General features: G+C 39.0%; 1 protein-coding gene across 1 annotated transcript in view; it reads right to left on the bottom strand.

The window, feature by feature from the left end:
* Window positions 1-2,145: 2,145 nt before the first annotated feature.
* Window positions 2,146-14,304, bottom strand: part of OXCT1 (3-oxoacid CoA-transferase 1) — a 68,922-nt gene continuing 56,763 nt past the window's right edge. The window contains exons 14-17 of the mRNA XM_007426730.4: window positions 13,113-13,202; window positions 9,715-9,795; window positions 8,332-8,433; window positions 2,146-4,788 (exon numbers count right to left, since the gene is read on the bottom strand). Of these exons, the coding sequence (XP_007426792.1) occupies window positions 4,753-4,788; window positions 8,332-8,433; window positions 9,715-9,795; window positions 13,113-13,202 (309 nt within the window). The 3' untranslated portion in view covers window positions 2,146-4,752. The remainder of the gene's footprint in view (window positions 4,789-8,331; window positions 8,434-9,714; window positions 9,796-13,112; window positions 13,203-14,304) is intronic.

Genomic DNA, 14,304 nt, shown 5'->3' with positions numbered 1-14,304 from the left:
GATTGGAGTTTCCATGTGCTCAGGCCCAACTTTTTTTCTGATTTAGGTCCTTTGTTTCTTTCCTTAACGACTTGCTTCCTTCTTATCTACCTCCCCGAAGGGATCTCATAGATAAGTTTCCTGGCTTTTGTCCTCTCTGCTTACATGGCTGCTTCATCTTTAGGTTATGGCAGCTTCAGCCTAGTCTCACACTACCTCTATTGTCTTGCTAAGCATCAATTGGGAGCCCTTCCCCTCTGATAGAGCAAGAAACATCTGATATATACACCTATATGTATTCAGAGAACAACTGTATTTCAGTGGTTTTCTATTACACAGTGGTTTCTAGCTGGAGTGGCTGTGTTGTATGAGTAACCCTGCGTGCAGTCTATCCAAACCAGGAAGCTATTTAATCTAAATTGCTAACTTTTATGCCTGAAGGAGCCCTTGTTCCTCTCAATCTTTCTAATGCCACTGGTTTTTATGTCTCACTGTATTCTTTTTGCACTCAGTGGCTCAGTTCAAATGATCATTTCATTTTTATATATATATTTAATTTTTATTAAAGATTTTTAAAAAGGAAGATAAAAACTCATACAAACTAATATAAAGTAAGAAAAAGAAAAGAAAAAGAAATCAAAGAGAAAGCTAAAAGTGCAAGAAAGGGGGAGGGAAAGGAAGAAGAAAATAGAAAAGAAAGAAAAAAGTAGTTTCCAATCTACTTTATAGCAGTTGTAAGTACAATTATAAATTTACCTCTTACTCTATTGTTACAACAGAACTCTCTTCTTTCTATCATCAATCCTGTCTAATCATCAAAACCATAAATCATAAGTTCATTTTTTTCTGTTTTACACAAAAAGTCCATGAGGGGTTTCCAGTCAGCAATAAATGTAGACAAATGATTTCTTTACAAACTCAATCTACTGCATGGCAATTCTTCCCAAAATCCATAAATCCCGTAGGCAGGCAGTGAAAAGTAAGAGGAAGAATCTGAAAACTCCAATTTAGCAAGCTGAAGGAATCTCAGATGTTTTCTATTTCTATTGGCACAATACAGGTAGTCCCCAGTTTAAGAATGAGTTCCATTCCCAAGGTCTGTCCTTAAGTCGAATTTGCATGTAAGCCAGAACAGTATTATCATATAATACTATATAAATAGTATTGTGTAATGAACTCGAATCATTGTGTATTTAACTCAAATTTTGATACAATAGGCTCTGTTCTTAAGTATGGGTCCTCCTTAAACCAGGCATTCTTAACTTGGGGACTACCTGTACACAATAAACTATCCAACGTATTTTAGTCTAGCATGTTGTACAAACCCAGGCCATGGACAGTTAATGACTCAGGGTGTGGCAAACCAAGAAAATGTGGTTGACTAGATCATGGTAACTGTGTCCTGTGAACAAAGCCAAAATAGCCTTGCTTGGAATACAACTCCCAAGTAGCTATTTCTTAAACAAAAACTAAAATAATCATATGGCATGTATGAAGCTGGGTAATACAAATGTTCCACAAGCAAGACAGCTATGGAAAACTAAAAATTAATTGACAGTATCACACGGGTAGACTAAGCTACACAATGGTTTTTGTTCGCTTGACCTTAAGCAGCGTTAGAGCTGAAGCTGGAAATTCCAAGCATGCTCACTCAGGGATAAGCCCTACTGAAATCAATGCATACAATTGCTCTGGAACTCGCTGGAGGTCAATGAGAAGAGTTACCATTTTGGATGGTAACTGCAAAGCACCAAGATCGCTTTAGATCTTTAATCAGGGATACATAACCTGCCATCCCCAAAAGCCTTAACTGTGGGCTCAGAGCCCCTCCAAAAGTTGTCACTGGACTGAATTTCAATGACAGAAAGGGAAAACTATAATTACATGGCAAGTAATCATATTAGTTGTGTTCAAATATATATTAAAGCAAATACAAATTTTTACCGAGCTCTGACCAGCTCTTTGCCCTGGCCCCACCTAATTTTTCAAAGTGTGAATCCTGGCGCATCACACCAATGCCCAGTACAGCCATTGGCTTCCAAAGTTGTGCATCGCTGCATTTAATGATTATTAGAACTGATTCAGAGGAATAGGGATTGGATGCGGGCCATAAACCATTTCCACCAAGCAAGTTCATACTTAACAACAGTGACAGCAGTACACAACCACTGTGCGCTTTGTTTTATTGTTTTGAAAGTTACATATAAAAGATCGGACATACAGTATACAGTACATTCATTATTTCAGCTCACTTTTATTCCTTATCAATGGGCAGAATGAAATATTTGACAAAGCACAAAGCAGGGAAGGGAAGGGAAGGGAAGGGAAGGGAAGGGAAGGGAAGGGAAGGGAAGGGAAGGGAAGGGAAGGGAAGGGAAGGGAAGGGAAGGGAAGGATAAAAAGGGAAGGATAAAAAACATTCTACTTAGGGGAAGAAGTTCTGTTATTAGGTGTACAATCAGAAAGGGACTCTGGATAAATTGACACTTGATGGACCAGACTAAAGGATGAACTCTCACACGTTATATGCATCTTTCCCTAACCTCCAGATGCCTTGGACAGTAACAGATTCACAACCATCAGCAAATTACTCATTCCTGTTGGTGCCACTAGAAGCTGATATCTATCTAGCTATCCATGACCTTCTCTTATCTCCACTTGCATCCAGCTATGCCAAAAGCCACTACCGTATCCCATGGCAAAGTCCATGTGCTAATTATGCTTTGTGTAGAGACTGCTTCTGCTGAACCTGCCCTCAAGCTACTTTCTATTGGTTTCATAATGATCTCTGGGTTCAGGTGGAAGAGGCTGAATATTCTTAATACCTTTCAGCATCCCTCATGTTTCCCCCATTAACCAGTGTTGTCCAAACTTGGCCACTTTAAGATGAGTGGACTTCAACTCCCAGGCATGGCTGGCTGGGGAATTCTGGGAGTTGAAGTCCACTCATCTTAAAGTGGCCAAGTTTGGACAACACTGCCTTTAAACACTGTCTCCTCCTGCTGCAAAATGCCCATTGCCCCTAGGGTGACAAATATCACTAGCTGCTCGCTAGCCCATATGCAAGCACCCAAGCTTCCTACATCACACAGAAATGAAGAAGTTCAGTTCCCACCTTCCCAAATCTTTGCTTAGATGTTGCTTCTTAATTTCTGTATTTCAGGTTAGATGGGCTTCTTGGAAAGGAAAAAAAGATGTACAACTGACTGCTCACCCAAGTCAGCGCTGGCTACTGAAAAACCAACCTGATTTACTTGCCCTGTCACATAAAAAAGGCAGAGGCACATCTCAGTGTGATCTGGAATGCCAATGATCTGCCATGTATTAATGTTCCTGCAGACAGTGATTACGTGGGAAAGAAGGAAATGAGGAAAAAAGCTTTGACGTGGGGAAAGTTGTTTTTGAAATCTCTCAGACCAAGAAAGAAAAGTAGATGTTATTTGTTATTATTTGAAAATATAAAGGAAAAGATCAAATTCAAAATGGCACATATATTGATGTAATCAAAAATCTGTGTGAACAATTAATTTCGGTATTAGTGAAAACGTGGGATCCACACATTAGATGCATGAATATGTGCTCCTGCATAAATATAATAAGGTTGGCAAGAAGAAAAGAGGAAAGTTATCGTAACAGCATCATGACAATCAAAGTTCCACTGCAACAGAGCGTCTGCTATGTGCAACCTGGACAATTCACTGTACATTTCCTATGCAATTCAGGGCTGTGCATATTTGGCAGTTAAATAAACAGAATCCTGTGCCAAGCCAATTCAAACAAAAGGACTGACAGATGTTGCAGCCAGTATTATTCCTGCAAATTAAGCAATTTTCTCCCCAATTTATTTTGCATTTTTTATCCTGCCAGACATTTAATTATTAACGTATATATTCATGCTTTCAGCAAGTAAGTGCTCTTGGCATAGCCCATCAGGAAGTGCTTATGCGGAACAGAAGCCACATATTACTGCAATTCTTTGAAACAAGGTTTCCAAGTCTTTAGAGGTTCTGAGATCTCAACAAGCTAATATATGCTCCGGCCATCTAAACCCATTTTTGTGTTTGGTAGGATCAGTCACTAGGAGGTTTAAAAATGCTTACTTTTTTATCAGAGAATATAAACACCCCTTATATAGCCTTTTAGCTATGCAATCCTGAAAATATAATGTCCAAATATCCAAAGTTCTGGTGATTCACACGTTTTAGGTAAACAATATGTGCCTCGTTGTGTTCATCTCTCTGTGTGTGTGTGTGTGTGTGTGTGTCTGTGTGTGTGTAGTAGTAGTAGTAGCTAATGCACAGGCACTCTCAAATTGCTCTTCTGCATGTAAAAGTAACCTTACCTCAAAGGGAGTCACATATGGCCCTGGACACGTTCAGAGGCATTGAAAATGGCTGGATTGTCCTGAAGTTGGTAACTATAACCTAACTGCAGTTTATGCAAAGCAGTTCTATGTGTATGGAAAAGTCTGTGCCTATTTCAGCTTAAGAAGCCGAGATGATTATTTAACTAAGCCATTTCCTCTGCTACTGTTTATTAACAGTCAAACCTGCAATACTATAATTAAAAATATCTAAGTACCAAATGAAATTTTAAATTTGGAAGCTGTACTGTACTGTTGCATACAAATAAATGTTTACAAGTCAGCTGGATGCTAACTAGTTAAACAAAACTTCTTTACAAAGACCTCTTAATAATGCATAAACGCAAAAACAGATGTTTGATTCCCCTTTCCTGGAAGTATGGGAAAAAGGACCAGTCTACATTTCAGGTTCAAATCTGCTTCATTGGTGAGAGGTTTGGTGAAACCTGGCAAGAAAGGAGAAAAAAAAATGAATTGATAGATAATTCCCAGCATTGCTGCAGCCCTCTAAAGCAGCTACTGATTACAGCCAGTGACTATTACTGTTCAATACTTATAACAGGGAACATAGATGACAAGCAAAGCACGTGGTCTTTACCTCCAATAAAAACTCCAGCCTCAACTTCAACTTTCTAAAAATGGGGGGGGGGGAGAAACAAGATCAGGTTTTGATATCATGAACCAGGAAGCCCTGAATCACCTCTCCTGTGCATTCAATGGACAGTTTTCTTAATCAAAACCCCAGCAGAAAGAACCCTGGTCTTGAGATTTTGGAGACACTTTCAAACAAAACACTGGGCTGCGATCACTTGCTTTTTTAGTGTCTAAGAATACTGATGGGACCAAAACAACTTGGAAATAAAAATTATGCTGGACTAAAAATAATTTAGAACCCCCATCAAAATAGAAAAAAAATCTAGCTTTTTCAGGCCTAGGAGGCACTGGTAGAACACACACACGTGATGGGAGACAATGAGATTTTTGTGAATGCCTATGCCTAATTCTACCTCTAAATTTATGGCTCTGAAACCTGGTCCTACTAAACCCTTTTGTGGACTTCAACTCCCTGAATTCCCCAGCCAAAAGAGGCGCCTGCAGAGTTGAAGTGCCTTAACCTGGAGGATCCCCAAGTTGGGTGGGGTGGGGGGGGCTGATTTAGACAAACAGGAACAAATTTTGCAGTGCTGTTGCGTTTTTTCAATACCCCTTTGTACCATAAGAGACTCTGGTTTGATGCCAGCTACTACAAACCAATGATGGAGTAACCGTTTCAGGTAAGCCACCACTACCCAGAAACCATATGCCATGTAGGGATAATAACAATTAACAGTTTTATCACATTGTTTTGAACACTCAAGAAGTACCATGCAAATTTTCATGAGAAAAAGGATTCAGGAATGAAGACAAGAGCATGATCAAAAATAACAATTTTGAGTAAACTTTAAGCAAAGAAAGAAAATTAAGCAGAATTCATGTAAGAAGTCCAAGAATCAAGAAATTGTGAATAGGTAATTGCTATTCAGGATGGAGAGTTTAATGATACAAATTGTTTGGGGTTTAATTTTAGAGCAGAAATGGACAAGACCCTCACTTGCTCCCCTTGCTGACAACCACATGGAAATGGATGATGTAACTAAGACACCACTGCCTGGGATGCGAGGGAGAACTGAAAGATCGCTAAACCCAGGGATACATCTTAAAATAATTCGAAATCAAGATCTTGCTTGCTGTTCTTGAAATGATTTGATGCTCATTTTTGACAGCAACCTGCAGTGGGCCTCCAGGTGCTACAAAATAGCACAGTGAAATCTCTGCAGCCTATGAAGTGCAGGTGAGGGGAGAAAAGGTCCTGTATCAACCCATGCTTCCATATGCTCATTCACAGAGCCCTACATGTCCTTGGGGTGCCTTCTGATTTCAACCAGCTCCGGATTAGAAAGCACAGCATCCCATGTCTGATGTAAGTGCATTCTCACACCTAAGTTTTCATTCTGCTATTACTGATTTGGATGTGCAGTGTAACTCCCAGAGGTAAAACAGACCCAGCAAGATTTTATATTCTCAGGTTCTATTCCTGGTTTGCCATGACACCAATGCTGTCATGTCACAAACGACTTTGAACTCTTAAAAAAATGGCCACCTGTCTCTAATCAAAGATGATCCATGAACTACAGTTCTATCAACAACTGATGACTGACGTCTATGCAACAATGTAATTATTGCATGAGAAATGTAAGTGCTGGAGGCACTGAAAGTTCTAGTGCATATTGATGCCCCTTCAAGCATTTCAGCAGAAGAGATCAGAAATAAATGTATACATGGATTAACTCTATTATGCACCACTGTCTCTGTGCACTGAAGCAAACAAAAAGCTTCCAGCAGCTTCTCCAACTTTGTGCCCTCCAAATATTTAACACAAAGGTTCTGGGAGTTGGTCCAACACATTTGGAGGATACTAGATTGGGGAAGTTAATCCATGTATAGATTGGTTTCTGTTCTCTTCCAATAAAATCGCACTGAGTTCAGTGGGGCATAAAAATACATAAGCTTGAATGGCAAGTGTGTGGACAAACTTCTCTTGTCTTCTCTCAGCAGTAATCTGGCAAAGACCACATAGTCTGAAACAAGCGGTCATAGGGCTACAACCAACATTGGTGTCAGCACCCATTATCTGTCACACCCTTTTTTTTCTTTCTGACACTCTGTCTCCCCACTCCTACTGGTAAACAGTAGGCTTCAGGTAGAGACAAACAGATCTTAGTGATGGCTTGGTTGACCTCTTCCAATGGGTGAGTAGGCAGAAGGAATGAAATTGGGCCAAGGTCACAGGCAGCTTTAGGGCCACAGTTTGTCTACTCTTTCCAGATCTTTCTAATCCAGTTTAAGACAACTGATTTCACTTTTAAGCTTCTAGAGCACAATTGCATGTTATGATTTTTACCACACTCTGCCTTTTTCTGCAGAATTTAATTTAGAGGTTTCAGAACTTTAGTGCGATTTAGAAAACAATGATTTCTTCTGGCCCTCTTGGTAAGAATGCAAGGCCAGGTCGCAGGGCCACTACTAAGATATCTCTCTCCACAAAAGCATACAATTAATACATTGTTACATAAAATCTTGAAAATAAGGATAGTTCTAAAACTGTTTTTTTTTTAAAAAAAAGGCTTGATAGAACACGTTCTTTGACATCTAAAGGCTTACAGCCCTGGGTAGCATCCATTTTTAAAGGAATACCATTTTAAGGAAGAAAACAGAGGACCAAGACTAGTGAACTCTCATCAAGTCATGAAGGGCAAGACCCCAGGTTTTTGTACAGTATATCCCTTATGCCTATAAGTGCATAGCTGCAGTTTCTCCTTCCTTGGAGGGCCAAATCTGAGACTTGGGGCTTCAGTTCCTGAATCCTAAGTTTAAAGAGTAGTGCCAGAAAGTGGTGATGTTGATCCATGCTGATACCCAGTTCTGGATTAATCTACAATTTTCGTGTACTTTAAATGGGCTTATTTTTGTTTAGTGATCAGTCACTCAAATCTTCTTTCACAGCATCTTATGAATGTAATTAAACATACAGGCATAAGACAGCATTGTATAGAAATATTATCATTGTGCCAGCAGATTGACTCACTCTAAATCAGTGTTCCGCAACCTTGCAGAATTGGCTGGGGAATTCTGGGAGTTGGAGTCCACCCATCTTAAACTCTGCAAGATTGCGGAACACTGCTTTTAGTCAAGCCAATGAACCACCTTTCCTAACAAACTGAAATTGACAAATATTTCCCTCCCCTTAGCCTGTGCAATTCATAGAACGGCTTACCAAGCCTTAAAAAAACTGTACCATTATCAACTGTTAACATCTTGTCAGTCATGTTTAAAAGGCAGCAGGCAGCATAACAGCCCATGTTGCACTCTGCAAAAAGTAAGGGGCTAAGAGAATCCTGTCTTTTTTAGCAATTTATGTCTAATCTATATTTAACCAGTTGGTGACTTACAGCAAAGTCAGCACCCGTGCATTTTTTAATCTCATCTATAGACACGCCGTCCCAGATTTCAATCAGCGTCAGTCCTTGTTTCTTATCGACATCGAATACGGCCTGAAGGATTAAAGTAAGTTGTAAAGAGGTTTAGTTAGAAGGGAAAACTCTGCTGACCTAGAAAAACCTGGTTCGGCCTCTGAAAACCAATCCCTGTCCTCAGGTCCTGGTACATAGCTGCCCATTTCCCTGTTCTCTTCTGACTATTTTAAATGAGCAGTTCACTCACTCAGAAAAAACTAGGCACTGATGCTACGATCCACAATCTCACGGGATATACTTGTTGTCAGACGATGTCATTCCTAATTGCTTGGTGGGGAGAGTAAGCATCTTGGGGGGAGAAGGCAGGCCAGAGTTAAGCACCTGAAAGCAACTGCATTATATTTAAACTCACTGTATGTAAAAACCAGCAGGATGGAGGGAAGTGCTAAACCCCGTTATTTCCTTGACAGGCTGGTTTTTAACCTGTCAAGAGCTTTTACAAGACTATCAGGACATCATTCCTCACCGACAATTTGTAGATGGTACAGCCTGGCAACAGCGAGATGATAACAGATTGCTATCATGTGGTATGAGAAAAGAGCATTATATTCCCGTCCTTGAAACCTGTTGATAAACTCCACAAAGCACTAATGAAAGGTTTGCTTCGGCAGAGCACTCTAATATCTTCCCAGCAAACTGGAGCCAGATTGGGAAAAAAGAAGGTCTGCAGAAAGATGGGAGATCACCCAAAAATAAATAGATCTCAAAGTCCTTTAGAGTCCCTTTCTCTAGCCCACCAGTGAACCCAGTCGAGGATCTGCCTTCTCCAGCCAAGAGCCCACCAGATGGGCTGGGATTGCAATTCCCAACCAGCAGAGCCAAAACATGGGGTTGGGGAATCAAGCCATAAATAATTAAGAGCCCTAAAGCAACAGCCTGCTAGCTTGAATGACAGCTCCAGTTGAAAAGCCTTTTAATTATTCCTCCTCCGCGAACTTATAGTTCAGGCAGACAATGAGTTAGAAAGAAAACAATGAAGAGTCTATTTTTTAAAATATATTTTCATATAGATTAATTCTAATGCTCAGGCTGTTTTCTCCTAAGTAGTTTAACTGAAAATAACCCAGAACAAAAATGCAGACGTTTGCCCTTGTTTTCCGAGACTAAGGTAAAAATGGTCATTTGAGCAAAACACGTTTGAGCAGAACACATTTAATATTCGAGGGCTTGTCAGGGGCAATTTATTGCCTGCTCTGTCTTCAGGTTTGTTATGAAGATAATAAGGCTCCTCTCTCCCAAGTTCTTTAGGTTATAGGAGAAGGGGAATAAGCTAAAAGTAACCCAAGCCAAGTACTTTACCTTTTCTGTTATGATGCGATTCACACACTGTTTCCCAGTAATTGGCAAAGTGCAATTGTCCAGTATTTTGTGGGTATTGCCCTGCAACAAAACACAAATTCCACTCCAATCAATAGTCATCTTTCAAGAGACTACCTGCTTGAAAATCAGAAGGTTTCACAGCACACTCCTTTCCAAAATGCTACAAATACATTACAACTCCTTAGCTACCCTTGAAGTTTTCATAGAGGACTCGGGTATCTGTATAGTCTAGGCTCATCTTTGACATAAAGTAGGGCTCACTCAACAGAACATTTTGCAAAATCTGACTACTTCTTGCATTTCCTGTCCTCATTCCTGCCATTTTCCACTGTGCCATTAATAAGATTTGACCAATTAAATTCAGTCTTCCCTAGCCTGGCCCTTTCCAGATATACTGGGATATGCAGGCATAAGACATGAGAAGCATGTTATGCTGTGGAGAAGGCCAATCTACTTCCTTCTGTTCTATCATGTCCATACAGGCAGGAGCTTACCAAGGCTATCTTGAGAACTCAGAGTAGAATGATCATGCCAATTAAGGGAAGCCCTTCTTTTATATCACCCCACTTGAGAATGTAGTTTCCCACTGACTGAGCATTAGGCTAATAAGATAACACTTCCATAGCTTCTGCCATTTCAGACATCCAAGAATCTGAGGACTTTGAAAGGGCCAACAGTGTTTTGATGTCAGAGTCAGCAGGCTTTCTAGTCTTATGCCTTTGGTTGGCCATAAACAGATGGTGGAACAAGTTTCTCTTTCAGAGTTAATCTAATCTGTAACTATGGCAGTGCACTTTCCAGGGTCCTGATAGTACCTTTTCTTCCATAGCCCAGACCTTGGTTTTGACTCTTCTACTGAATGCCCAAATTTAGCAGGTACCTCACTGTCCTCACTTATACCAGGAGCCTTGTCAGCAATATTTCTCTCTGAAGAACCATCAACGCTTGCAACATAAGCACCATGTTAATTGTCTGGCCTATGTTATGTTGCCCCCATAGATGTTACTGACACATTCTGGGGCTTGATGCTCAGATGTGCCTTGCAAACTGTCGGCCTCGAGGGGTAAACCAGACAGGAATCACAACCAGATGAGCTAATTCTACTTTATTGTAATGTTATATTGACAGAATCTTGCAAGTCTGAAAATACAGTTCTTCCCTCCCCCCGCCACCTCTTTTACAGTCCGAGAAACTAGGGAGGGTCTCTTTTGAGCCCCTTGCCCTGTCCACTATCCAGCTGTGGGCTATGCCGTCTCTTCTCTGACCATTCCCTTGGCAGCGACTCTTTGCCCAGTCTGCCAAGATCTTTCCCATATACGGTTACACAAACAGACCCTGGCTTCTTGAAATAATCACACAACCATAGCTCCAGTTTATGGAAATAACACTTCCATAAACATCTTACTTTTCTAGTATTATATTACTACTCAGAGAAGTAAGCTATAATTATCATATTTTGCAGTATGAAAGATATAAGGATTCTGTTTAATACAATGTTATGACTATATTATATTCCTCTACCAAGGAGCAGGCAACACATCAAGGTATAAAATGGTCCTGTTTGGGTCCTATTTTTCCACTTTACTCCATTAAAATAACATAAGTAGATCTGCAAAGTTCCTTGAAGGTGTCGGTACTATAAACAAACAGATTTGCTATATAATTAATCACTTCCAGATTTAACTTCATCTTCCACCAAGGAATTCTGAATGACAGATCTATCTAGAACTACTTCAAAACTGTAACGATTTTTTCATACCAACAGAGCAAAATAATAAAATGAATATTACATTACATATGAATACATTCATAGGCAGAAGATACACCTAACTGATATCTTGGCTTTAGGAATTTTTACATTAATCTTGGGAGGTTAATTTAGAACCAACATGACAGGTAATTGCATCTAACTTTAATATTTTTAAAATGCTACTTAGATGGAAGCTGTATTTATCCTAGATATTTAAGATATTGTTCTAAGAAACAAAATATATAAAATTTTATTATTTTATATTTTATTATTTATTTTTATTATTAAAGGATTATTGTTGTTGGTCACATAGTCAGCCAGATGTTTAGACTGGATTTGGCATTTTTATCCACCTATCGACTCCTCCCCAAGGACCTGAGATAGGCAGATGTTGTTTGATGGTGTTAAAGGTAAAGGCAGGATGTAAGCTGTTCCAAGTAAAGCTGCCTTTTGCAATTGACTGATCGTTATTTTGTCAATGCCAATGGTCTTCAAGTGGTGCTCCAGATGTTTTGGGATTGCACCCAAGAAAAGTTATTTCAATAGGAACAAAATGCAGCTAACCCAGCCAGGAGCCAACTATATTTATCTTGCACCAAGAATTATTGATGGAACATTTCTGCCTACAAAAGGGTAGTAGTGATGCAGGGATAAAATGTTTTCCTATAACCTCTTCCAGCTTGAATTGTTTGTTGCCTTTTCAGCTTGTTTCTTTCCTCAGTTCTGCTTTTCAACCACTATTTTAAATTTTCTTTAACTTTATTTAAATTGATCCCCACGAACACACAATTATGCCATGAACGTGATGTGATTATATCATGTAAATAATCATATGTTAATATAGTAAAAATTTGATATCACAGTAAATTTAGAGTGAGAGCAAGAAGTAATGCCTTCTAATTGTGAACCCTTTAACTTCTGTTTGCAGCTAGTCTGAAAAAGGCTTCACTAGTTTTATGAGTGCTCCTCAGCAATAGGTGAATAGCTTAGTTAATAGCTGTCCACTTCTGTTTTCCAATCTCTTGCTAGAGAAAACAATTATCTCATTCTAATTTATACACGGATATCCACAGAGTGTAGTCGGAAAAGTCAAGATCATATCCACCACGGTACAATCAAAATTCTGCCTGTTTTTTATGTAAAAAGCAAAGGTCAGAAGTAAAGATACAGTCATGACCAAGCAATCAACATCCTGTTCCTTGTACATTTGTGGGACATTGATGCACATACAAAAGGCTTCACCTGTGTAACTGAAACAGAATCTTGACTTTTTAGACTAGTAATGTAGATACTTCAAACTACTTTTCCTGGCTCAGTAATGATTTATCTATGTTATGCTTCATCAACCTATCATCAACCTGTCATAAACCTATCATAAAAATCATGAAATACTTTTGCTAAGCTTTCCACAAAAACTGAAAGAAATGTTCAAGCTTTTGAAAAGAGATGGTTTGTTAATTAGAGAAAGTATTACCAGACTCTTTCTAACAAACTAATACATCTCTGCTCTACGACGCCATAACAGAGAGAAACTATCTATAGGAATGGGTCAAGGAAAGCTATCAAGATACAAGCATATATAGAAGCAACACACATTTTCACTCTAAAAACTTTTTTTTTTTTTTACCTTTGCTGAGTGCTCCATCGTCACTACCACTTTAGTTCTTGCGCTGGACACCAAATCCATGGCACCACCCATTCCTTTCACCATCTTTCCCTGGAAACACATTTCAAGAAAAAACAAAGAAATAAATAAATTTAAAATGCAAATGTCCCAAAAGTGAAGTTCTTTATTTTGTTTTTGTTTTTTTATGGTTAATTCCTGCAAATATTAAGAACACACATTTTGTTTCAGTCCATCCTATATTACCACCAAATGAGATGGGTCACTAACAGACACATTTAAATGTGAGGAAGTAAGGCCAACAGGTGAAACACAGACTTTCTATTGTCTTAAAGCAGATACAATTTCACATTTGAGGTGCATAATCAAAGATTTTGGATTATGCTCCTAGGTTGCTTGATGGTTCGGTGTATTTGCCAAATTAATAGTGGCAACACAGTTAAGATACCAGTTCAGAAATTCCAGTGATTTTAAATCAGAAAACCCAAGTTTATATTAATTCTGTTTGTTGCTGATTTGAAGAACAGAGATATTTAACATTTAGGCTGATTTTAATCTGTTGCTTTTTTGTTGTGCTTAAATGTTATCCTTCATTATGTATTCCATGCTTTCATATTACTTTTTTTATTTGTAAGCCACAGATGATACTTTCACTTAGTATCATCCCAACATTATACATATGTTGGGAGAACATACGATCAATTTCCTTCTTTACGTCTGTGTGTCATCCTGTGGATGCTCAAAATCAATTTTGGGCGTGCATGTGTAAGGGGGAGAGGGGAAGGCAAGGAGGGGGAGATTGCAATTTAAAAGAGAGAGAGAGAGAGAGAGAGAGAGAGAGAAAGCACTTTACAGTGTGTACCAGTACTCAAAAGGTGTTAAGTGAGATTTATTTTTATTTTCCTTCCCAGGAAGGAACTCAAAATAACTGCATCAAAAAAGGGCTCAGCAATATGTTACTTTTGCAAGCCTAGAAACCATTAAAGAAATCAACCAGCAGCCCTCTTCCAAGGAAGCTGAAAGCAAGCATGTTCCAAACAGAAAATTTTCTATAAAATTCAAAGAATGTCAATAATCAATAGACAAATGTGGTAGCTTGAGCTAAAAAGGAAGTGGGGAAGGTAATAGCAACTTCCTAAACTTTAGGGTTCTTTCAAAGCATTATAAAGCTGAATACAGAGAGATTAGAATGATC

This window comes from Python bivittatus, unplaced genomic scaffold, assembly GCF_059951505.1.
Source record: "Python bivittatus isolate LINGU-HERP-01145 unplaced genomic scaffold, Pbiv_v1 ctg000570_np1212, whole genome shotgun sequence".
Taxonomy (NCBI): Eukaryota; Metazoa; Chordata; class Lepidosauria; order Squamata; family Pythonidae; genus Python; species Python bivittatus.
The sequence above is the reverse complement of the archived record's forward strand: the minus strand, read 5'-3'. Positions and strand labels throughout refer to the sequence as shown.